At 52.7% G+C, this 20,576-nt stretch overlaps 9 protein-coding genes across 11 annotated transcripts; 4 read left to right on the top strand and 5 right to left on the bottom strand.

Annotated features, from left to right (window-relative positions):
* Positions 1-200: 200 nt before the first annotated feature.
* H310_04202 (hypothetical protein) lies at positions 201-1,497 on the bottom strand (the record flags this gene model as incomplete). The annotated part of the gene is made up of 3 exons (XM_008868431.1): positions 201-906; positions 957-1,129; positions 1,162-1,497. The coding sequence occupies 3 exons, from the start codon at positions 1,495-1,497 to the stop codon at positions 201-203; spliced, it is 1,215 nt and encodes a 404-aa protein (XP_008866653.1).
* A 167-nt stretch (positions 1,498-1,664) lies between these two features.
* H310_04201 (hypothetical protein) lies at positions 1,665-2,462 on the bottom strand (the record flags this gene model as incomplete). Its single annotated transcript, XM_008868430.1, has 1 exon — positions 1,665-2,462. The coding sequence occupies one exon, from the start codon at positions 2,460-2,462 to the stop codon at positions 1,665-1,667; it is 798 nt and encodes a 265-aa protein (XP_008866652.1).
* Positions 2,463-2,990: 528 nt separating this feature from the next.
* H310_04200 (hypothetical protein) lies at positions 2,991-5,687 on the top strand (the record flags this gene model as incomplete). The annotated part of the gene is made up of 12 exons (XM_008868429.1): positions 2,991-3,239; positions 3,299-3,372; positions 3,432-3,536; positions 3,601-3,879; positions 3,937-4,016; positions 4,080-4,311; positions 4,373-4,516; positions 4,575-4,683; positions 4,735-4,935; positions 4,988-5,174; positions 5,231-5,389; positions 5,443-5,687. 12 exons carry the CDS (start codon positions 2,991-2,993, stop codon positions 5,685-5,687), a joined length of 2,064 nt encoding a protein of 687 aa, XP_008866651.1.
* H310_04199 lies at positions 5,641-6,928 on the bottom strand. 2 transcript variants are annotated; one of them, XM_008868428.1, is made up of 6 exons: positions 6,756-6,928; positions 6,609-6,703; positions 6,240-6,556; positions 6,080-6,184; positions 5,945-6,007; positions 5,641-5,884 (listed from the first exon to the last, which is right to left on the bottom strand). In XM_008868428.1, the coding sequence occupies exons 1-6, from the start codon at positions 6,911-6,913 to the stop codon at positions 5,747-5,749; spliced, it is 876 nt and encodes a 291-aa protein (XP_008866650.1). In that variant the 5' UTR covers positions 6,914-6,928; the 3' UTR covers positions 5,641-5,746. The 2 variants fall into 2 exon arrangements, with proteins under 2 accessions (XP_008866650.1, XP_008866649.1); XM_008868427.1 differs by having other exon boundaries at positions 5,945-6,184.
* Positions 6,929-6,957: 29 nt separating this feature from the next.
* H310_04198 (hypothetical protein) lies at positions 6,958-9,687 on the bottom strand. The gene is made up of 14 exons (XM_008868426.1): positions 9,613-9,687; positions 9,526-9,563; positions 9,289-9,461; positions 9,120-9,235; positions 8,997-9,070; positions 8,876-8,938; positions 8,770-8,829; positions 8,444-8,718; positions 8,274-8,394; positions 8,114-8,209; positions 7,982-8,070; positions 7,719-7,926; positions 7,348-7,660; positions 6,958-7,281 (listed from the first exon to the last, which is right to left on the bottom strand). The coding sequence occupies exons 1-14, from the start codon at positions 9,644-9,646 to the stop codon at positions 7,109-7,111; spliced, it is 1,833 nt and encodes a 610-aa protein (XP_008866648.1). The 5' UTR covers positions 9,647-9,687; the 3' UTR covers positions 6,958-7,108.
* A 176-nt stretch (positions 9,688-9,863) lies between these two features.
* Positions 9,864-11,660, top strand: H310_04197 (hypothetical protein). The gene is made up of 6 exons (XM_008868425.1): positions 9,864-10,194; positions 10,252-10,341; positions 10,399-10,596; positions 10,655-10,821; positions 10,863-11,433; positions 11,484-11,660. Exons 1-6 carry the CDS (start codon positions 9,913-9,915, stop codon positions 11,589-11,591), a joined length of 1,416 nt encoding a protein of 471 aa, XP_008866647.1. The 5' UTR covers positions 9,864-9,912; the 3' UTR covers positions 11,592-11,660.
* Positions 11,661-13,274: 1,614 nt separating this feature from the next.
* On the bottom strand, positions 13,275-16,622 carry H310_04196 (hypothetical protein; the record flags this gene model as incomplete). The annotated part of the gene is made up of 7 exons (XM_008868424.1): positions 13,275-13,808; positions 13,857-14,269; positions 14,561-14,778; positions 15,522-15,810; positions 15,861-16,079; positions 16,139-16,422; positions 16,543-16,622. The coding sequence occupies 7 exons, from the start codon at positions 16,620-16,622 to the stop codon at positions 13,275-13,277; spliced, it is 2,037 nt and encodes a 678-aa protein (XP_008866646.1).
* Positions 16,623-17,053: 431 nt separating this feature from the next.
* Positions 17,054-17,980, top strand: H310_04195. Of its 2 annotated transcripts, XM_008868423.1 has the most exons (3): positions 17,054-17,452; positions 17,510-17,567; positions 17,617-17,980. In XM_008868423.1, exons 1-3 carry the CDS (start codon positions 17,061-17,063, stop codon positions 17,788-17,790), a joined length of 624 nt encoding a protein of 207 aa, XP_008866645.1. In that variant the 5' UTR covers positions 17,054-17,060; the 3' UTR covers positions 17,791-17,980. The 2 variants fall into 2 exon arrangements, with proteins under 2 accessions (XP_008866645.1, XP_008866644.1); XM_008868422.1 differs by having other exon boundaries at positions 17,054-17,567.
* Positions 17,981-18,839: 859 nt separating this feature from the next.
* On the top strand, positions 18,840-20,555 carry H310_04194 (hypothetical protein). Its single transcript, XM_008868421.1, has 4 exons — positions 18,840-18,954; positions 19,016-19,624; positions 19,675-19,858; positions 19,904-20,555. The coding sequence occupies exons 1-4, from the start codon at positions 18,877-18,879 to the stop codon at positions 20,524-20,526; spliced, it is 1,494 nt and encodes a 497-aa protein (XP_008866643.1). The 5' UTR covers positions 18,840-18,876; the 3' UTR covers positions 20,527-20,555.
* The last annotated feature ends 21 nt before the right edge of the window (positions 20,556-20,576 follow it).

The following is a 20,576-nucleotide window of genomic DNA, read 5'->3' as shown; positions in this document are numbered from 1 at the left end:
CCGCCCAGCTATTTTAATATCCAGTTCTATTCCCAATAGTCTACATCATATCACTTCGCAGAAATGGATTAAAATGCAGGAGGAGCGACATTCATCCGGATAAAATGTCCGGTTGGGACTGCGAAGTCAACTATAGACTAAGAGGACACTTGAAACATGTGAAAAAAACGAGAGAAGCACATTGGAAGGCGGATGTCGGATTAAGCGATCGGGATGCAAACAGCGGCTACGCTCCACACCAGCAGAGATACGACCAGAGGGGATGCGGTTTGCGAGCGCTTTGACGTGGTTGCCGGGCTCAGGGTTGTCATGATGGTGTTGTTGCCATTTGCGGAGGTGGTGTTGCGCGGCATGTCACTTGCAGGAACAACTGCAGGTGTGGTGATGCGCGGCGGGGACGTCGTGACCACTGGTGGCAGCGATAGTGTAGTCGTAAGGTTGGTCACTATTGGCGATGGTGCTGTCGAAGAAGCGACGAGTGGTGTGCACTGCCCATTCACGCACATTGCTTTTGGGCCGCAAGGCGTGGCGCAGCGAGCGAGTTGGCACACAACGAACGGATCGGGGCACTTGAGACTCCCTGTGAAGCCAGGGACCGCGACTTCTTCCCCATTGTACGTGCATTGCACGGTCTGGACACGACCGTCCACGGATTGCACACTCACTTGAATCGTCTCGCCACTGCATGTCATGGGGTAGCATCCAGCTCGGCGCGCGTTGTACTGGTAGCCAAACATGTCGGTCAGGCGGAGCGTCGACAACGTGCATCGACTGTTGGGCTGGCCGTAGATTTCGCCAAACGGTGTGAACTCTGTGTGAGGGATCACCTCGAAGTTCAACTGGTCGAGACAGTCGCCGCGGTCGTATGCATCTTGGACGGGGCAGTAGTCTCCAAATTTGCTGTGCCTGTACAACAACGGTGACATTTTCGTCCTCCATGTTGTAGATGGAGGTACCCGCCAGTCGTTGGCGACGAAAAGTACCGATACCAGGGTGGAATGTTGCTGCCTTCGTAGTCGGTCTTCAGGAAGCACCACGATCGCGAGAGGCCATTGGGGGCGCACGCCTCCCCGTCCTCCGAGCAGTACGTGTCTGCATCGATGGACTCCACCCTGCCAGTCGTAGCATTCTGGGCCACGCAATTCTCGGTGGTGAACGGACACCCGCGATTGTTCCCCACATGAGGGCCGCAGCCACGCTAAAGTTGGCTTGGTACCACCCCGTGTCTTCGAAGAACGCAAGAGTTAGCGCTGATGTCGGGTTGCGGTAGTTTACGACTGGCGTCATGAGCTCAGGGCCAAAGAGCCGCTCTTCCCTACTGTCGGCAGTTAGTTCTCCGACCGGTTGAACCGATGTGAAGACGGAATTTGGGGAGACGAGAGTGGCATACCAATGGGAGCCGATGCACGACCCGTCGTTGTTTTCAATCTCGGCACCCACTGCGCTCGAACAATTGAAGTGCGCCCTTGTAAACGCTGCGACGGCGGGGGTTGCCATGTAAGTTACTGCGTGGCCACGAAGGTTCCTGTACACAACGGTGGAATTTGATGGCAGCCCTGTGCTCGAGATGAGCGTGCCATTGGCGCATGTACCCGTGGACGCCACGGGCCGCCCAGTGCGGCCACCTCCTTGACGGTCTGTCCGTGGAGTGCCATCACGATTCCTCATGAGGGGGAATGACGCCGATGAAAAACCGAGCGCATGGGCAAATTCGTGGAACGCCGTGGTGACTTGGACGTCGTAAGTCGGACCCGAAAGCGTCGACGCATCCAAGTACTGTGGGCAAAGGTTGGCCTGTCAAACTGGTCGCGTTGGCACGAGCTCGCGTAGGCAAGCGTGTTTGTCATGCACCGGCTAGTAGTTGCCGCCCGGATGTACATGACCATGTCGGCGTTTGGCACACCTGTGTTGTTGGGAAGGGCAAGGGTACAGTTGCCAGTCGCACAGCCGGCGCTCGTGCATGTCGAACAGACTCGAATGGGACTGTAGTGCTCGGTAGGGTATGGCATTTCGATGCAACTCGATGTCGTCGCAAGACTGGCGCACACCGACGGCACCGTGTTCCAAGTGGACGTGCACGGCGGCGCGGCGTACAAGCTCCCTTGAACAGGTATCACGAGAAGCGCTTGGGACCAAAACGAGACGGCGGCAGGGACCAAGAAATCCTCCACGAGGGATCTTTTGTCGGTGGGGATTGCTCCCAGCGTCATGTTGTCGAAGAATGGGACGATCCGAAGCGGCGAGCTGGACGAGGCCGTTTCTAGTAGGCGGGTGCTGGAAGTCGCGTGATTCGAAATGACAGATGCCAAACCATCCAAGTCAATCGTGTTGCTTCCGTAGACTTGTGACCATACCGCCTCGGACATGGTGTCAGCAACTTCGTCGTGGATGCAGCGATGCCCACCAGCCATCGCGTCAGCCAGGACTCCCACAATTGCAAGCATCCATGCCTCGCGCGGCATAATTGAAGTTTGGCAAGGTCATGGTCTGCATCTTGTACATGTGTCATAGTAACAACGATACTATCTTTAGTGCACCGAGATGGAGGAACGAATAGACGCAGGGGTTCTGACCCGAGCCCAGGTAGTTATCCAAGGTATCACTATTGTTACGACATGAACCGTAGGGGCCGGTGGTGAGTCTTGCGCAGGGTGGCATTCATGTGCATAGGTGCTGTCATGTAGCCATCAGGGAGTTGGCGTCGGCATAGGAGACTGGTCATTGTACGGGTGGTTGGGGTAGGTCTGGTAGGACGTGGTGTACTCGACATTGGCGACGACTATATCGTGGATGCAGTGCTGACTCACAACACAAGGGAGCAGCACTGCCGCCGCCACTACCACCGCCAAGAATCGCATCCTCAGCAACGTGTATTCCGTGGTGGTCTGGGACAGTTTCAATCATGTATGCGACGGTTACACTTTGTAGCCAATGGGTGCGATCCAAATGGATCTTGGAGGGTCGTTGAGGCAGTCCCTGCTGGAACGGCCATGGCATCGGCAGGCATGACCAACCAAGAGAGCCACAATCAGCCGCTGGCAGCGCCAATTCTCTTGTGCAAACGAAAGGACTTCCTCGACACGGACGAAGCGGCCAAGTCCCATCCAAATCGAACGTACTACTACCGCAAAGAAGCCGACATTGAAAAAGTCATTGACACGTGTACAAAGAAATTGGCAACGAACCCGAGCGATGCCATTACGATTGCAATTCGTGGCGCTTCCCACATGAAGAAGATGGTAGTGCCTAGCGCGCACTCTTACATCTCTGATACAAGCCTGGATGGTACGATTTGTAGGAGTGGGCGCAAGCCGTCGACGACTTTGGGCAAGTGCTCAAGCTTCTTCCCACGGATGCGAACGCGTACTACAAGTACACACGATATCCATTATTGTTAGCCGCATCGATGACATGCTTTACGGGGGTCGTAGTCGCGGCCTTGCGTGGACGAACTTAAACCAGCTGCAGGAAGCCATTGAGGACTTTACGCATGCCCTATTGCTCAACCCCAACCACATCAATGCGGCGTACGCTCGGTAAGGCATCACCATCCGTGCCGCATACCAGAGCCGAGCAGCGTCCTCATGCTATGGTTTCTAGGGCGTCATGTTACAACAAGCAAGGTGACTTTTCCAGGGCGATAGAAGACTACCATTTCGCCCTGATGAAGGACCAGCAAGGGTCGAATAAATCCAAACAAGCGGCAAAACCACTAGCAAATCCAGTCACACCCACGCCGTCGTCAGTGATGGTCAAACCAATCCCAGTCGACAAGATCCAACTTAGCGGACCAATTCCATCGCTCAGCGTGTCTCGCGGCGTCGATTCGTACACAAAGCTTCGTGAGCGGGAACTGCTGGATTCAATGACCCAGCTCAAGTACGACGACTCCAAAACAAGTCAAGTTGCATTAACATTGTGCACGTGGCAATGTAGAATGTTGCGGAGCAATGGCAGCAGCGCCAACCATGCCACCACCGCGTCCAACAACGCCCGTGACGCTGACACGAGCCACAGTAAACATTGCACCGATTCGAAAAGATTTTTGACGATCACGTACGGATCTGTGGCCGTCCCAGGACTTCCAATCAACAAGTGCCCCAGTCGATCGAACGTGGCACCATCGGCTCGGCCACCGCCCATTGACATCACCTCTGAAGCCGAAGAGCCCCCACTTGATTCAACGAAAGAACCGTCGGTGGTCGGCGATCCTGCAGAAATCCACCATGCCCGCGGCTTTGCCTTTCGTCGCGAGGGGCGCTTCGACCTCGCCGTCGCAGCCTACTCTGAAGCGATCGCGCTCAATCCGCGGTAAGCCCATGGCTTGGAATGCTCCGCAGATCCACCGAATGTACCTTGACGTGTTTATTAGCCATTTCAAAGCGTACTTTAATCGAGGTTTCGCGTACGACAAGCTTCGGCAATTCGACCGGGCAATTCAAGACTACACCACCGCCATCGCACTCGACCCGACAAATGCGTTTGCGTTTTACAACAGGGGCATTTCGTTCGATCGGTACGGATAGCTAGCTCGCCCAGGTGTCTGCCACCAGCTCACCACATCTTTCATGGAGAAGGAGCGGCAGCTACACAGGCGCCGTCGACGACTTCTCGAAAGCGATTCAGCTCATACCATCAAATGCTGACTTTTACCACAACCGTGGGTTCTGCCATCGCAAACAGGTGCGTTGCGTAGTGGCCGTTCGTCGCCAGAGCAGGTGCTGACGTACTCAGGGTCGATATGACGTGGCGATTCAAGATTACTCTGCAGCCATCGATTTGAACCCGACGCATTTTAAGGCACTGTACAACCGGGCGTTTTCGTACGACAAGCTCGAGGCATTTGAGGCGGCGATCGTCGACTACACGGCGGCCATCCAAGTGGACCCGAAGAACGCAAACGCATATCACAACCGAGGGAGCACGTGGGAAAAGGTCCGTCTCGGCGGCTCTCTGAGGCACGCACGTCTCCTCTACGAACATCTAGATGAAGAACCTCCACGAAGCCATCAACGATTTCACGATGGCGCTGACGCTGCAGCCTCAGGCCGCGTCCACGTATAACAGTCGCGGGCTTGCCTACGACCAACAAGGCAAGCATGCACTCGCACTGCAGGACTTCCACGCAGCGAATCGACTCGAACCCCAAAACCCCATCTTTCTCCACAATCGGGGTAAAGCACTCCGGCACGACGGCGCCATCCCTCATCGTCGACGAATGCCACGATAGGGTACTGTTTCCGCAACATGGGCGAGTACGATCGCGCCATTGCCGACTACACCGAAGCATTGCGCCTCGAGCCAGACAACGTCGCTGCGTACAGCAACCGCGGGTACGCCCGTCGAAAGCAAGGACAGTATGACGGTGCCGTCGATGACTACACCGCAGGTACTTTTGGAAACGCGTTTCCGTGGAGTTAAGCGGTCGTTTGTCGATGGCAGCGCTGCGCTTGGACCCGACCAGCACGAGGACCCTGAGCAACCGTGCGTACTCGTACGCCAAGATGGGATGCCTCGCCGAATCGATCGCAGACTACTCGCGCGTGATTGACCTCGAAGGCCACAACGCTTATGCGTACCACAACCGGGCGATTTTGCACGAAAAGATGGGCAACCTGACGCTGGCAAAGCAAGATTTTATGACGGCGATGGCGCTCGACAATTCGTCGTCGACGGCACGGTGTTGAGGCACTCCAGCCACACTATGCAGGGCATGTTGTATTGTGCGAACAATTTAGACATCTCCCTACAGCTTGAACCCGGAATGGACGGCCACAATGCCGTCCATAAAGTTGGTGTACGTCACTCTTTGGAAGCCCGCGGTTTCGATCATCGCCTTGAACGAGTGTTGCGGTGGGAACTGGCGAATGCTTTCAACGAGGTACTACCATCATCGCCCAACGTGACCGCTGGTTCGCTCCTGTCCATTCGTTTTCTGACACACCTGATACGACGCCCGGTCTTTCGCAAGGAGCTCGCCCATGGCGGGAATCATTTTGAACGAGTACTATCCATTGGATATGAGGGCTAGCTGGGCTGTGTGTGCGGGCGACGGTGGATGATGGACGAGCGAGTGTACCGTGTCGTAGAGTTGGCGAAGCAGCGGGTTCTGGACTTGGCTGAACTCCAAGCACATGAATCGACCGCCCTTGCGCAGGACTCGGTGGGCTTCCGCCAGCGCTTTCTACAACAGACCCTTGCGCGTCAAAAACCCCTTTGTTGTTACAAGGGTGACGTACATCGACGTGGGTGACGTTGCGAATACCAAATGCAATCGTATACACGTCGAACGAGTCGGACTCGAACGCGAGCTGCTCTGCGTCGCCTTGAACCCACGCAAAGGACGGGCGCGTGCCGGGTAGGCCGATGCCACGCGCGGTCGCTCGCTCTTCGCCAACGCGCAGCATGGATGCATTGATATCACACACGACAATATCTGTCCGTCCGCTGGGGTCTGCCGGCGAGTCAGCGAGACCACCGCGTTTCAAGCGATCAGCCATCCGGAATGCAATGTCACCGGTGCCGCCAGCCACGTCCAAGATGCGCAGTGGTTCGCCTGATCAAATAAGAACGGTACTGCGTTGGATGACGTGGCATGGACAGCGTACCATCACGATGGGGCAGTGGACCAAGCATGTTGACAAATTCATCTTTCCATAGTCGATGCATGCCTCCACTCATAGCGTCGTTCATGACGTCGTAGCTGGAAAATGCGTTGTGTGAAAGTGGTCGATCGTGTTAGGGGTGGTGCGTACCTGTCAGCAACACTGTGGAAGACACTCGCCACCATGGGCTTCTTCGCATGCTCATCTACCTGCTGGAAACCAAAATGCGTCGTCTTGTTGCTAAAGTAGCGGCGCACGGTGGCCGGTCGGCGCAGCGTCGCGGCGATGGCGGTCATAACTCGAACCATCCGCACCAAGCAACGAAAGCGACGAATGTCGCGTTTACCGTATCCGGATAATCTACACGTTGATTGGTTGATTCGACGAGACTTGCAATTTTCACACATTTGAAATGTCCAGCAGCACAATGCCAATGCAAATTTGCGGCAAGTTACGCGAAATGAAGCTAAACGGTGGTTGATGTATTGCTGGCCAGCACACGCTTACGCAAGCGCTGCCAACTCGTCGAGCAGTGCGGTTTCGTTGGCCACCTTGGCGAGCTGGTCTTCGTTGAGTGCGTCACCATGTGTTTGCTTTGCCTTGATGTCCGCGATCTGTTTGAGTTTCTTCTGGATGGCTTTGGCCTTTTTCAGCTTTTCTTCAGGCGTCAACACCACTACGCAGCATGTACAATATCTGCGTGAAAACAGTTCTAGCTCAAGGTCTGAGGGGAGGTTGGTACCTGGCACATCGGCCATCGTCTTGGCCAGGAGCTCCTGTGTCACGCGCTCAAGTTCGGCTTTCGCCTCCGCTGCTTCAATCGCCTTCTTCTTCTTCTCGCTCTTGCTAGGCTTCTTAACAGCTGGCGCCTCCAATCCAGGGATCACTTTGGTGGCCGCGGCAGCCGAGTTGGCCGGCGCGTACTTGTTGCGATCGAGTTTGCGCGCTCCAGCGCCGTCTTCACGTCGAAGCATGTCGGCCAACGCGCCCGTGGAATGCGGTGGGCGGTAGGCTTTGCGAACGGGGGCGGGAGGTGCAGCGGCAGCTTCCGCTTCCTTCAAAATTCGTACGTTATACCACGTGGAGAATTGCGATATGGGAGATGAGTCGTACCGAAGACTTCGCACGGGGGCTAGCAGGGCGGTTGGGGTACACGCCGGCGGCAGCAGGTCGAAACTGCAGGTCGTACACCTCGGTGCGGCTCTCCGACACAACTGGACCGGTGCCGTCGTACTTGAATAGCTTGAATCCGTTGTCGACGCGCACGCGGGGGAAGGTCGTGGCCGTGTAGAAGTAGCGGCTATCTGGAGACCAGCCGTGGCTATACGACGACGTTTCGTGAGCCAATACACCACAGCCGACACGTGTCAACTCACGTTGTGGCACACTCCGCTTTCGTCGAACCGAGTTTTTTTAGCTTGTTGCGATCCCAAAAGTCCATGTTCCCAGGCAAGTTTCCAAAACCCTGGGCAGAAAAGGTGACCTCGTTATCAAGGCCGAGGACGTACCGCCAAACACAGGAAGCGGCCATGGGGACTCCAGCTGATCACGTTGCGCCACGCCGACCCAAACTCAAACACCGGACACGCCTTGTTGTCGTATAGCTGCCAAAGGTAGGTTTCGATGACGAGAAAGAAATAGTCATCTTGCCCCAGCTCGACCACGTACCGTCGCATTACTCGGCATCGACCCCGCAATCACAACGAATCCTTTCGACGTCGGGTCCCATTGCACGTCGTGAACAGTTCCTTCTTTCGTCAACGGGATGCTACAGTCGTACTGGCCATCGCTACATCGCGTTCGGTCAAGTGTTATCGAGTGGCAGTGGATAGCCATACCTTTGAACAAAGAAGAGGTTGGTTTCGCCGTAGTACGACTTGCCGGACGTGTCGACGTCGGTGCTCGTTTCAATGATTAACGCACTGCCGTTCGGCGACCACTTCATCTTGACTTCTTGCGCTTTGTAAAAGCTCTTGAACGCCACGTGCGACTGTGTTGCATTCGGTGGGAAAGGGAAAATGCGGACGCTGGCCGGCTTTCCTTTCTTCTCTGGCACAAACAGAGCTATTTTGTACGGAAGACCGCCTGGTGCGACGCTAAAGCTAGCCGTGTTCTAAACGTGACAATATGAATCGACTCATGGTTGCAAGGGCACAGAACACACCTCGAGCGCGATATTCCCGATTGATCCAGCCCCAATGGCGCGCCCATTGAACACTTGCACCTATGCACGGATTCCTTGGCCTGAAAACTCCAGGCGGATTCGATACCCCATTGTTGCTCTGGCGGGCAGCGATCAACTCGTCCGAGCTCCATTGCAGAGAAGGCCATTGCTATTTGAATGAGGCAGTAGTTGAAGAGAAAGATGGTTGCGGGGATGTGCTGGTCAACCTCGCGAGAGTACGTCTTTTGGTTGAATCTAGCAATGATTGAGCCCGTGGCAGCGTCCCACACAATCAGGTTTCCTAATTGCACGCGCTTCAGCTTCCGCTACTTGGAGAAAGGAAAGAATACCGTCTGTGGGTGCGGCGTCCTTTGCTGGCCGTTGCCAAGTGACAAATTGTGTTGCGAGCGGCGACCACGCAGCAGCTTGAATGCCAGGGTTGACCACTTGGACGATCACGTCCGACCTGTTGAGTGTATTCATTGCATCAAGCATGAGAGCAGGACAGTGTTAACGTACGAGTCGGTGGAACGAATGACAAAGCCAGAGTCTTGGGCAATTAGCGCGATTTTGGACCCATCCGGGCTGAGATGCAGTGCATCCGCTGTTTCCAGCGTGTGCAATGCCGTAATGGACAGAGTTTCGCCGCCCTCTGGGGTCACGGACGGCAAGCCGTAGAAAGTTTCGACACCCTGTCGGAGAATAACCACAACTGAGAGCATTGCCACCCGATCATGGATGCATCGAAGCTCGTACGTCTCGTCCTCGAAGGAAGAACTTGGTTCGTGGCGTGTCTACAATATCGATCTTACAGACGTCGGTGTGGACTCATGCAGGTTGTACCTGCGACGGCGGCGGCGGCAGGTGCGGTCGACATGGAGCGGAATGCTGTTGGTGATGAGCAACTGCGGACTTGAGAGGACTTGAGCAATTAAGTGCGCCAAAGTCAAAACTTTTAAAAAGTTCCACATGAATGGGTTTTAAAAATAATTCTTTGATATTTGAATTACTATTCGCTCCATGCGCCCAATACACATGCGTAGATTGGAAAATCAATTTAAAAGTATGGATTGTTTTTAATTGGACGTTGTGTCCCTTGGCCGTCCTTTTGTGGTTGCACGAAGCAAGTGGCGACGTGAACTCATGTCGGAAGCGACACCGCGGTATCCGCTGCGCTCGCGGCGCCAGGCTCAAGCGCCGCAGAATACAGAAGCGCTCGTCCTAGATACCAAAGACAAAGTAGACGCTCCGATGCCATCGCCGACCAAATCGCCAGGGCCGACGACGTCGAGCAACGCGTTTCGGACAAGTCGCGAGCACGATCTGGAAGGCATGCTTGGATTCAAAGAGGAACCGCGGCAAATCCTATTTCTCTTCATTTTGGTGATCTCCGTGGCGTACTATTCCTTCACACACGACTCTGACGTACGTTGGATGAGCCTTTCCATATCGCGATACAACGTTTTGGCAATGGTGCATTAGGACATTGCCCAGAACGTTCGCAACGGTGGCATCTCTGCTGCGTTCATATTTCTCGTGTACTGTTTTCTCCAGACGCGCGATGGTCTTTTGGTACGACAAGAACATCACAATTCTTTCACGTGGTAAACGAATGCGCTCCATGTGCAGGTCCGACCGCATCCAGGCGTGTGGCGTATTGTCCATGGCCTCGCAGTCCTCTACCTCCTTCTCATGGCTGCCTTGTCCGTTCAAAACGCAAAATCTGCCACGGCTGCCATCCGTGTCTTGTTTCCTGAGGTCGGCGTCGCCAAAAAGCCTTCGTCCAACGTCCCACGGCAACCTCTCGAGTGCGAGCTGAACATGACGGTACCCACTTGCACCTCTTCGTATCATGTCGTACCCTCTTGACGCGACACTCTCGCAGAGTTTGCACCGAGGCGTGTCGAGCATTTGGTTCTTCGCCCATGTGACTGGATGGTGGGGCAAGATGTGCATGTTCCGGGACTGGCGGTTCTGTTGGGTCCTCGGCATCGGGTTCGAGTTGCTGGAGTTGATTTTTCAATGCATCATCCCGGACTTTCAAGAATGCTGGTGCGTATTGCCTGTCGTGTGCGCAACTCACGTGATGGCAGGTGGGACTCGTTGTTCATGGACTTGCTCGGCGCGAACTTTGTCGGGATGTGTTTGGGCAGCTTGACACTCAAGTACCTGGAGACGAAGGAGTACGACTGGTCTGGCAAGCGCAGCGAACAGCGCGGGTACTTTAGCCGAGCCATCAGCCAGTTCACGCCCTTCAGCTGGTCCCGGTACGACTGGGAAGTATTCTCGAGCGCCAAGCGGTTCTTCATGGTCCTCGTTGCGCTCTTTGTGTGCCTGTTTTCGGAGCTGAACGCGTTCTTTCTGCTTACAACCCTCAATATCCCCAAAGACAGCAATCTGAACAAGTACCGCCTTGCTGTCATGTTTATGCTGGGGATCCCCGCGGCCGCCGAATACTACGAGTTTGTGACAGACCCCAACTGCTATCGCCTCGGCCAGAACGCTTGGATGATGTGTTGCATCATCGTGTTTGAAATGCTCGTGTGGGTCAAGTTCTCGGAAGAGCTCGAGCAGATGACGTCGCCGCCATTCGATGTTGTCATGCCGCTCGTGGCATTTTTCGTGCTCTTTTCGCTGTGGATGCTTCTCTACTTTTGCAAAAAGGTAATGACGTGGCTAAATTCCTGTGGCTGGGATTCTTATGCAGCATATAGGGACCAGCTTTCAAACCGCACGTGTCGAGCTCTCTGGCCCCCCTCGACATTCTCTTCTACGTGTCGTTCTTGCCTCTGGCATACCTCTCCAAGCAATGGGCATACTAGGGAGTTAGGAGAGGCGTGTTGGGTGAATAGAATTTCCTTTTGTAACCACGAATTGTTTTTTCGTTGGCATGCACTAGTATTGCCTGCGTTGAACCATGATAGTTCGACTGGATGCCGTTGCATGCGCATATTGCAATTACTGATTGAAACAGGAGACATGTACTACGGGCCTATCTGGCTCCAGCCTAAAACTATATTTTTGGACCGATTTTTCCAGGTTTGACATTTAAGCCAAACCTGGAACGGAAACCCTTGGCAAAATGCCATTTTGAGATGGGTATTTCTCAAGATCATCCAATGAGTGGAAATTCCTCACGGTCGTCCAAGTTGTCTCGTACAGAGGTATTTTTATTCCAAACCGTCGATCGCAACATGATTGGCTAAAAATTTCATGAGTCGCAGGACGAGCATATGGCTGGCATGGTGGACCAGGTGTACATCGAACGTCTCTAGGTCATACAGCTCCATGGCTGTCGCGCTGATGTGGCGTCGTGGACGGTGGGTGCGGTCAGTGATTGCAGGGGGGCGCCGAAATACTAGAAGGAAACGACTAAAGCCCACCTGGGACTGAATTGCAACGATTTTAATCTCTTTAGACTTTTAGCCAATCATGTCGTGATGGACGATATGGAATAAAAATACCTCATGGACGCTCAACTTGGACGATCGTGAGAAATATTTCCACTCGTTGGACGATCTTGAGAAAGACCTGTAAAGACGTTTACCGAAGTGTGTATATTCTATAATTTTGCAGTAGCAGAGTACTTCGTATTTTGTTAAGAAGGTATATTGACATTTTTGGCTCCAATAAGTGGTGTTGGGTCAAGCTCCATTTTAAAACCGCTAACTCTGGCGACGCTTGCAATACTTGTTGGACGTTTTGCATGGTGCGCTGTAAGTCATGTTTCCAAGGTGCCATGCCATATGCCTGTTTTGAGCTGCTCAGTGGGAATTCCGCCAAATCCGCAATCAACACAGTAATGCTTGACTTCAACATAAGAAATGCCAATTCTACCTAAGTCGTTCTGTGGTTTCGACTTTCTGGCAAAAATTGGCTTTAACTTCAATTAAAATAGCATTTTCCTCAACATGAAAGTTCAATCCACGAGCTCCAGCGGCCCTGCAACCACGAAAATGTCATGTCGGGGCGAAAACGTCAAGTGTTCACGTAAGCACTTTCCCAACTGTGAATCAAGTTGATGTTTCACTTTTGTTGTTATCTGTTTTGTCAAATTATCTTCTGCCATATCGGACTATCATGTCAGAATTAAAATAGAAGCGTTTTGGTCCATTTTAAATTGAGATATATTGCGCGCGCAAGAGACAATGAGCAAGTTCCATGACCCTCGGGAATCTTCTGTCATTGTGGTGCAATTGTAAATGTTCTCTTGGAAGGCATACTCCCTCCGTTCCAAAATAATTGCGCGAATCAGGAAATGGATGTACGCCTCCTCGAATAATAATTGAAACCCTCCAATATCAAATAATCCAGAATGTATTTATACAGGTGTAACAATACACTTTTCCTATCAAAACTTGCGAAATCCGTGTCTCAGGACCAATCAAATGAAGGCTTTGACCGCTTTTGACACTTCCATTCGATTCAGGACGGGGGTTTACCTCAGGAAACTCCTAACGAGCACAAGGACCTTCCAGAATACCAACACACATGCCCGTACGTGGTTACTCGTAATCTTCTACACTGACTGGATCGATTCCTGCTTCACCAAGAACTGTGATCATGTCGTACGACTCCTCGTCGCCCAGCGCAACTGCTTCGAGTGCCTGTGCGAGCTCGTCGATGCAACGAGCGTCTTCAAGTTCGGCTGCCAGGACACGACGCTGCTCAGCAGACGTCATATCGTCCACCTTGACCATGGCTGCATCGAAGACTACGCTTGGGCACAACACGTTCTCCGGTAACATCCCATTGCGCTCTTCCTTGTGTTTAGACTTGTGTGGCACCTTGTAGCCATTGCCGCCGAACAGCTTCAAGGTCTCCACCACGCACGACTGAAGCGTCAAGAACGTGTGATTCAAACGCACCAAGGGGTGCTCCTCGAACGCGCACTCCACGTGGCCAACGAGCTCGTCAATTGTGCGCGCTGACTTGCGTTGTTGTAGGGATTGGATGGCCGCAAAGAAACCGAGATCCAAGACGTTTGTGTCCAGAGAGTTTGGCGGCTGCGGGGCGAGGGACATCATCCAGCCCAACGACTATTACTTGTTGAAGGCGGCTTAGTGCTCGGGGTCCGATGGCGTAACAAGAGCTCGGTCATTGTCGTGCTGCAGTTTGATGGTGTTGTCGACCTGTGGCCATTTGGCGACGATGGCAGGCAAGACCTTTTCCAGCAAGACGGTACAGTACACGTCCTTTGTCACGACGACTGACTTGTTTTCGAGAGTTCCACCTTTACGGTTCACACTGTCACGTTGCGCTTCGACGGTCGCCACAAATGGCAATACGCCGATCTTGCCGTCCCACCACTTGTCGGTGACGCAGTCGTACCGCGGACGGGCCACAGCGCAGAGGAACATTACTTCCGTAATATTCCGTTTGCTTTTGTACTCTCGTTTTGGCTCTTTCTTTCCAGGTACGAGATAATACTTACGGCTCACCTTGGTGAGGTAAAGCCACTTCACGTCCAAGTGCACGTACTGCAGCATATTGTTCAGCTCTAACGAGGAGCCGACGAACTGGACCGCATGCTTCAAACGGGCGAACTTGTTTGGGTCAGTCAGCAATGGTTTAATCCCGTTGGAGTGGGAACGAAACAAGCCCATTTTAAGGTATCGGTGCAACGACCCCAAACTTATTCCTATTGTGAGATCAGACACGATGTATTCACTATAAATTATCACCTGTGCGTTCCGAAATTGATCATAGTGTTGTGCGTTGAGAAAGCGGCACCTGCAAGAGCTTTGCTTTCACTTGCTCTGCAGTGAACGCCTCTTCCTGCCCACTCTACCTTTCATCTTCCTGGCGACAGATACTTTCATGTTGTCTTCACCAATTCCCTGCTGCTTGGCAACCGCAAAGACCCGGCGAATGGTGGACACAATGCAGTTGTACTTCTCCGCCAGCTCCTGGCTGAAGCCTTTCGGCAGCCTCGTCATATAGCTGCCGTTTCTGCGAAGCAAGACTTCCCGAAGGATGGCCTCGCGCTCGTCGTCGGTGAGGTTGCGCCTTATGGGTGTCATTTCCGGAATGTTAGTATTTTTCAAGTCATGTTTTATTTTAGATTTTGCATGCAAAGTTTTGAACGCGGGTAGCGGCCTCACCTCTTGAGATTTCCCGCTCATCATCGCACCAATAGACAGCGCTTGTCTCGCTCGTTGTTTTGATCCAATCATAGCAACGCATTTCGAATCCAGGCGGGCGCCACCACGTTTTCAATTTACCTCCTGAATATAATGACGTGTAATGTACAGCCTCCTGAAACTCACGCAATTATTTTGGAACGGAGGGAGTATACATTTTGGCGTACAGTACTACTAAAATGGGTACGGTACTATTCTCTTCTCTATTCGATCGAGCTAATTGCATCTAAAATGAGCGAACGAATACTGTACACTATTATCATACTACCTCTGTCCCGCTATACCATGACCATGGCAAACCCAAGTATTTCCCATATTACTATGACCATTTATTCTAATTGGCTCGAAAAAACATGGATGAATTTCAATGGCTATACAGCTATTAACTCATGGATTGGATTGCTGAAGTAGCGAGTTCGCCCGGAGAAGAAGCGATCAGGGCACGTGAAGTTCGCCATGAGTGATCCACAACGTCTCAAAGCATCTTTCTTCATATGAGGAATCTTGAAATCGTTGTTGCCGTCATGCTCCAAAACCTGGCGCACAACTGCTTGCAAGGTTAGGAAGACGTTACCCAACGTCTCAACACTGAGCGCTTCAAAGGCACACAACGTCGAGCTGATCACGTCATCGACAGACCGGCTGAAAGTTTTATACTTTTGGGCTTGGATTGAAGCAAAAAAGCCCAGGTCCAGGTCATTGAGGTCCGGGCTGTTCGGCGGCTGCCGACGCACCATAAAGACCCAACCATCCGTGGTCACCTCAGTCAGGACTCCGTCATCGATTGTCGCATGCGGAGTTGCATTGTCGTGTTGCAAAAAGACGCGCTTGGTCTTGCTTGGAAATCGACTCTTGATTGCAGGCACAACTTGGTGGAGCACGAAGTCCCGGTAGGTCGCTCCATCAACATTCACCAATGTCGTCACCATTGTTCTTGCAGATCTATACCGTGAGTTACGGAGTGCTGGCGACTGGGTCGCAAAGGGCCAAAGACCGATCTTGCCTTCGAAGCCTCCTCGGGCCTTGGACGTGCGACTGCTGCCAAGAACATAACCTTTGGGACAAAGCGCTTGGACTTGCACACACGACGCGCAGTATCTTGACCAGGGACCACGTAGATTTTTCTCTTGCCCATGCCCGCATTGAACCATTTCTCGTCAAGGTGGACTACGTCGAACAAATCGTAAAACTCGAATTCTTGTGGTTTGCCGACAAGCTCGGCGCACCACAAGGGGCGTCTTCGGAGATAGCGTCGGCTTCGCCGACGCTGCTTGTCAAGCAAGGGTTCAGGTTCGTAAGAGCCTCCAAGTTCACTTTCACATGTGCACCACAGAACGCTAGGCGTTCGAGCCTGTTGTCCTTGGTAACGAGCGGCTTGAGCAGGGAGGAACGTCGCTCAATTGTTCCAGCTTTGAAATGCCGTGCAAGGATGCTTTTAGAGATTCCTGTCGCATTGGTCATGTCGTGGAAAGTACTGCGGTTTTGTTCTGGCACGGCTTGGATCATCTCCCTGATCTCAAAGGGTGTGTATCGTGGCTTTGGGCCGACACGACCTTCCTTATTCGAGGACATTGTTCCTCTCTTGAAATCATGCCATATCTTGCGAATCGTGGCACGCCCAATCTCGAACCGAGCTGCAGTGTCTTGTATCGCTCCGAGACGGGGCTTACCATCTTGGATGGCGTCTTGCAGGGCGAACACGACGTCCATCTTGATTGCTTGGGTGAGCTCACGTCTTTGTCGGAGGCTTGTGCTCATGGAGGCAAATTCAAAATTGGAACACAGACCCCGATTTTTTTGTACTTTTATTCATGTTTTTTAAATTTTCCCTGTGCATGTTTCGCCACCATTCAATTCCGCGTTCAAAAGTGTCTTTTCGCGCCTTCGTGTCAATGGGTGAAACCTCCAGTTTTTGATAATCAAATGTTCTAGGCGTCACTCGTTAGTGTTGGATAAGAAGTGACTCCTCGGGGTCACCTTGAATACAAATGGTCACAGTATAGAGGGACAGAGGTAGTAATCAATAAGTGTCGGAGGACACAAAGGTGATATTTAGGGAGCAAAAAATTTATCTGAAAGGCACATTAAATATTCTAATTGGTCAAATTATAGCCAATGACCATCGCCCTACACATACAAAAGCAAAGCATGGGAGACGCGAAGGGTGGCGGCGCAACTACTGTCTTGAGCGATGGATCCGCAGATGCAGGGACGGTGGCATGGCTTCCTGGCGTGAAGGCCTTGCATAAGGAACTGATGAATCATGCACTTGCCTGGCCGTTTTTGGAGCCTGTGGATCCGATCAAGTTGAACATCCCGACGTATTTTCACATCATCGAGCGGCCGATGGATTTCGGAACCATGCAAAACAAACTGGACGGTACATTGGCCGCAGACATGGAAGGCGAGGAAGGAATGACAGGCGCATTTGGAGGAAATGTCAACTACGCGAGTTTAGACGAGTACAAGCAAGACTTGTTCCTCGTGTTTCGAAATGCCATCAAGTTCAATGCCGACGATGGACGAGTGGACTCCGTGGGGTATATATTGAATGAAAGCAACCAGCCCGGGAATTTCAAAGACTAACGTGGCTCTAGTAACATTGCGAAACGACTGCGGCAGTATGCGTTGAAGCAGCTCGTGACCTACTTTGGGGTGCGTGCATCCTCCGACCCATGACTAGGGACTCATGCTGCATGCGCAGGAATCGAACCTTGCCTGGGATGAAAAAATGGAGCTGTGTGTGCTGGAGAGTCAAATAGCCAAGGCCAAAGAGCAGCAGGTGCGTCAAGGTTGGAAGGACCAGTCGTTCGTAGCAAGGATGAACAGGAAAAAGATCGAAAAACGATTTGAATCGGTCATGCAAGGAAGCCCGTAACAACTCGACACGATGCACTGAATGCACCCTCTTTACGTGACCTTGACAATACACTACGTGATTTAGAGTTAGTTGTCTGTTGGGTGAGAGAGAGATGGGACAACACCAGTGTACCGCTTCTCTTGTGAGCTCGTAGCGGCTGCACGTGTTCCTTCCCGTATGGAGGGAGATGAATGTGAGATAAACACAACGTTGTTGCGATAGTCAATCTGGGGGTTCCTCCCGCTTGTGCCGTCTTCCTCATTGATCGTTGCATGGGGTGGTGGGTTTGGCAGGCCCAGCTGGATCGTAGCTACAGAGTGACAATCCAAACTTAACTTGGCCTCTGTGCGGGCCTCCAACGAGTCGCCCATGGAAAGAGTGAGCTCTGCATCTTCGCTCCAACTACGTATCCAAACATCTTGGTCGATCTCGCCACATGCTGTAAATAAAAAGTCAATGGAACACTAATATAGTTCTCGTGATTGGTGGTCGGGGTTCTACTCTATGGGTGGGGCTCTTCTCCTTTCTGTCGAGAGCATGACGACGTCATGTCTGCCTTCTTGGCAAGTGATGCATGCGTTGTCCGGAGGGTGGTCATTGGATGGTACGTGGCTTGTAACATGCGAATAGAGCGTGCCACATGCTCTGTCATATGCGAGAACGAACTCGTTTTCAGTACATGGAGATAGCGCATCCATGCCGTTGTAGGGCAACAGACCACGGGACCAGCTTTACAACACACGCCATGGCGCTCGCGAAAAAAGCTCCAGAGGCTCGACGTGCTCCTTCCAAATGTACAGCCCATGTCGGCAGCATATCGCACCTGTCCATGATGCATGACTATTCAATTTAACTGTCCATGGAAATCCTGTGGACAATGCACTTTTTAAGGGAATTAGTCGAAGCGGGCGAAACTAACCGGATATGGATAAACAACACAATTGGATTGGTTAAAGTTGTCCAATCACATATGGCGGCGAGACGAGGGGCAGCCCTCAACTCAACGCTGGGGTATACAAATTTCAAGTCAGTGGCACTGATGTGCAGCTTGAACACATTGTCTTCCATCGAAATGGCGTTTTGAAGCATTTGGAGAACGCCACGATGCTCGCCACTGCTTCCAAGACTCTGTTCACGTCGGCCAAGGGCCAGATCCGCCGCTCGACCACTGCCAGCTTGCAGGTAAAGCCCATGGAATAACCCCCATTGTCGGTGTGGATTTGTCGACTGATGCCGGCGATAGTGGGCCAAGGACTTGAACAAGCCGCTCAAGGAATCGGATCCGGAATTGTTCGACATCATTGAACGCGAGAAGCAACGCCAACGCAAGTGCTTGAGCTTGATCGCGTCGGAAAACTTTACGTCCCGCGCGGTGTACGATGCGTTGGGGTCGGTCATGTCCAACAAGTACTCGGAGGGGTATCCTGGTCAGCGCTACTACGGCGGCAACAAGATCATCGACCAAGCTGAATTGTTGTGCCAAAAGCGTGCGTTGGAAGCTTTTAACTTGGACCCGGAAGTGTGGGGCGTGAATGTACAGAGTTTGTCGGGGTCCCCTGCCAACTTTCAAGTGTACACGGCGTTGTTGCAGCCCCACGACCGCATCATGTCGTTGGACTTGCCCCACGGCGGCCACTTGTCGCACGGTTTCCAAACTGGCGCCAAGAAGATCTCGGCTACCTCCATCTTCTTTGAATCGATGCCGTACCGTCTCGACCCTGACACCGACTTGATTGACTACGACTCGTTGGCCAAGAACGCCGAATTGTTCCGCCCCAAGCTCATCGTGGCTGGGACCAGCGCGTACTCGCGCCACATCGACTATGCCCGCATGAAGGAAATCGCCGTTGCCGTACGTCTTTCATCCTTCCACGGCATGATGATGGACCTTTGTGCTTCTAGAACAACGCGATTTTGTTGGCCGACATGGCGCACATCAGTGGTCTTGTGGCCGCCGGTGTCGTACCTTCGCCTTTCGAGTACGCCGATGTCGTGACCACGACGACTCACAAGTCCCTCCGTGGCCCTCGTGGTGCCATGATCTTCTACCGCAAGGGCACCCAGAGCGTCGACAAGAAGGGCAAAGGTATGCTTTACGTCGAATCGTTATCTCTGACTTATCCAATCCCAGAAATCAAGTACGACTTGCAAGGCCGCATCGACTTCACTGTGTTCCCTGGTCTCCAAGGCGGTCCCCACAACCACACGATCTCCGCGCTGGCAACCGCGCTGAAGCAAGCCAACACTCCCGAATTCGTGGCGTACCAAAAGCAAGTGTTGGCGAACTCGAAGGCGCTGGCCCAGCGCTTGCTTGACATCGGGTACAAGCTCGTGTCGAACGGCACGGACAACCACTTGAGCTTGGTCAACTTGAAGAGCTCCAAGGGCATTGATGGTGCCCGTGTCGAATTTCTCTTGGAAGAAGTCAACATTGTGATCAACAAGAACACTGTGCCAGGCGACAAGTCCGCGTTGGTCCCTGGCGGCATGCGCCTCGGTGCCCCTGCCTTGACTTCGCGTGGCTTGACCGAAGAAGACTTTGTGACTGTCGCCAACCTCATCAACGAAGGTGTGGACTTGTCCGTGTCCATCAACAAGGCCGTTGAAGGCAAGAAGTTGCAAGACTTCAAGAACTACGTCAAGAACGGCGGCCACAAGGCCGAAATCCAAGCGCTGGAAGAAAAGGTCGCGACCTTCATGCGCTCGTTCCCGACTGTCGGGTTCGAGGAAACCTCCATGGTGTACAAGGATTAAGTCGTATCATAATGAAACGTTTTGCAGAATGTATGGCCCAACATTTGAGT

Source organism: Aphanomyces invadans (genome assembly GCF_000520115.1).
Source record: "Aphanomyces invadans strain NJM9701 unplaced genomic scaffold supercont1.6, whole genome shotgun sequence".
NCBI classification, from domain to species: Eukaryota; Oomycota; class Saprolegniomycetes; order Saprolegniales; family Verrucalvaceae; genus Aphanomyces; species Aphanomyces invadans.
Note: the sequence above shows the minus strand (reverse complement) of the source record. Positions and strands in the feature narration are given on the sequence as shown.

What these genes read in the sequence shown, in the direction of transcription:
- H310_04194 (XM_008868421.1), top strand. Translation starts at nt 18,877, where the DNA reads ATGCTCGCCACTGCTTCCAAGACTCTGTTCACGTCGGCCAAGGGCCAG. An exon ending in TGAAGGAAATCGCCGTTGCC is followed by an intron (nt 19,625 to 19,674) that starts GTACGTCTTTCA and finishes TTGTGCTTCTAG; the next exon opens with AACAACGCGATTTTGTTGGC. An exon ending in CGTCGACAAGAAGGGCAAAG is followed by an intron (nt 19,859 to 19,903) that starts GTATGCTTTACG and finishes ATCCAATCCCAG; the next exon opens with AAATCAAGTACGACTTGCAA.
- H310_04199 (XM_008868428.1), bottom strand. Translation starts at nt 6,913, where the DNA reads ATGGTTCGAGTTATGACCGCCATCGCCGCGACGCTGCGCCGACCGGCC. An exon ending in TTCCACAGTGTTGCTGACAG is followed by an intron (nt 6,704 to 6,755) that starts GTACGCACCACC and finishes CGCATTTTCCAG; the next exon opens with CTACGACGTCATGAACGACG. An exon ending in AAGACCGGGCGTCGTATCAG is followed by an intron (nt 5,885 to 5,944) that starts GTGTGTCAGAAA and finishes CGATGATGGTAG; the next exon opens with TACCTCGTTGAAAGCATTCG.
- H310_04197 (XM_008868425.1), top strand. Translation starts at nt 9,913, where the DNA reads ATGTCGGAAGCGACACCGCGGTATCCGCTGCGCTCGCGGCGCCAGGCT. An exon ending in CCTTCACACACGACTCTGAC is followed by an intron (nt 10,195 to 10,251) that starts GTACGTTGGATG and finishes ATGGTGCATTAG; the next exon opens with GACATTGCCCAGAACGTTCG. An exon ending in AGACGCGCGATGGTCTTTTG is followed by an intron (nt 10,342 to 10,398) that starts GTACGACAAGAA and finishes CTCCATGTGCAG; the next exon opens with GTCCGACCGCATCCAGGCGT.
- H310_04198 (XM_008868426.1), bottom strand. Translation starts at nt 9,646, where the DNA reads ATGTCGACCGCACCTGCCGCCGCCGCCGTCGCAG. An exon ending in GGACGCCGCACCCACAGACG is followed by an intron (nt 9,071 to 9,119) that starts GTATTCTTTCCT and finishes GCGTGCAATTAG; the next exon opens with GAAACCTGATTGTGTGGGAC. An exon ending in AAAAGACGTACTCTCGCGAG is followed by an intron (nt 8,939 to 8,996) that starts GTTGACCAGCAC and finishes TCATTCAAATAG; the next exon opens with CAATGGCCTTCTCTGCAATG.
- H310_04195 (XM_008868423.1), top strand. Translation starts at nt 17,061, where the DNA reads ATGGGAGACGCGAAGGGTGGCGGCGCAACTACTGTCTTGAGCGATGGA. An exon ending in GGACGAGTGGACTCCGTGGG is followed by an intron (nt 17,453 to 17,509) that starts GTATATATTGAA and finishes ACGTGGCTCTAG; the next exon opens with TAACATTGCGAAACGACTGC. An exon ending in AGCTCGTGACCTACTTTGGG is followed by an intron (nt 17,568 to 17,616) that starts GTGCGTGCATCC and finishes CTGCATGCGCAG; the next exon opens with GAATCGAACCTTGCCTGGGA.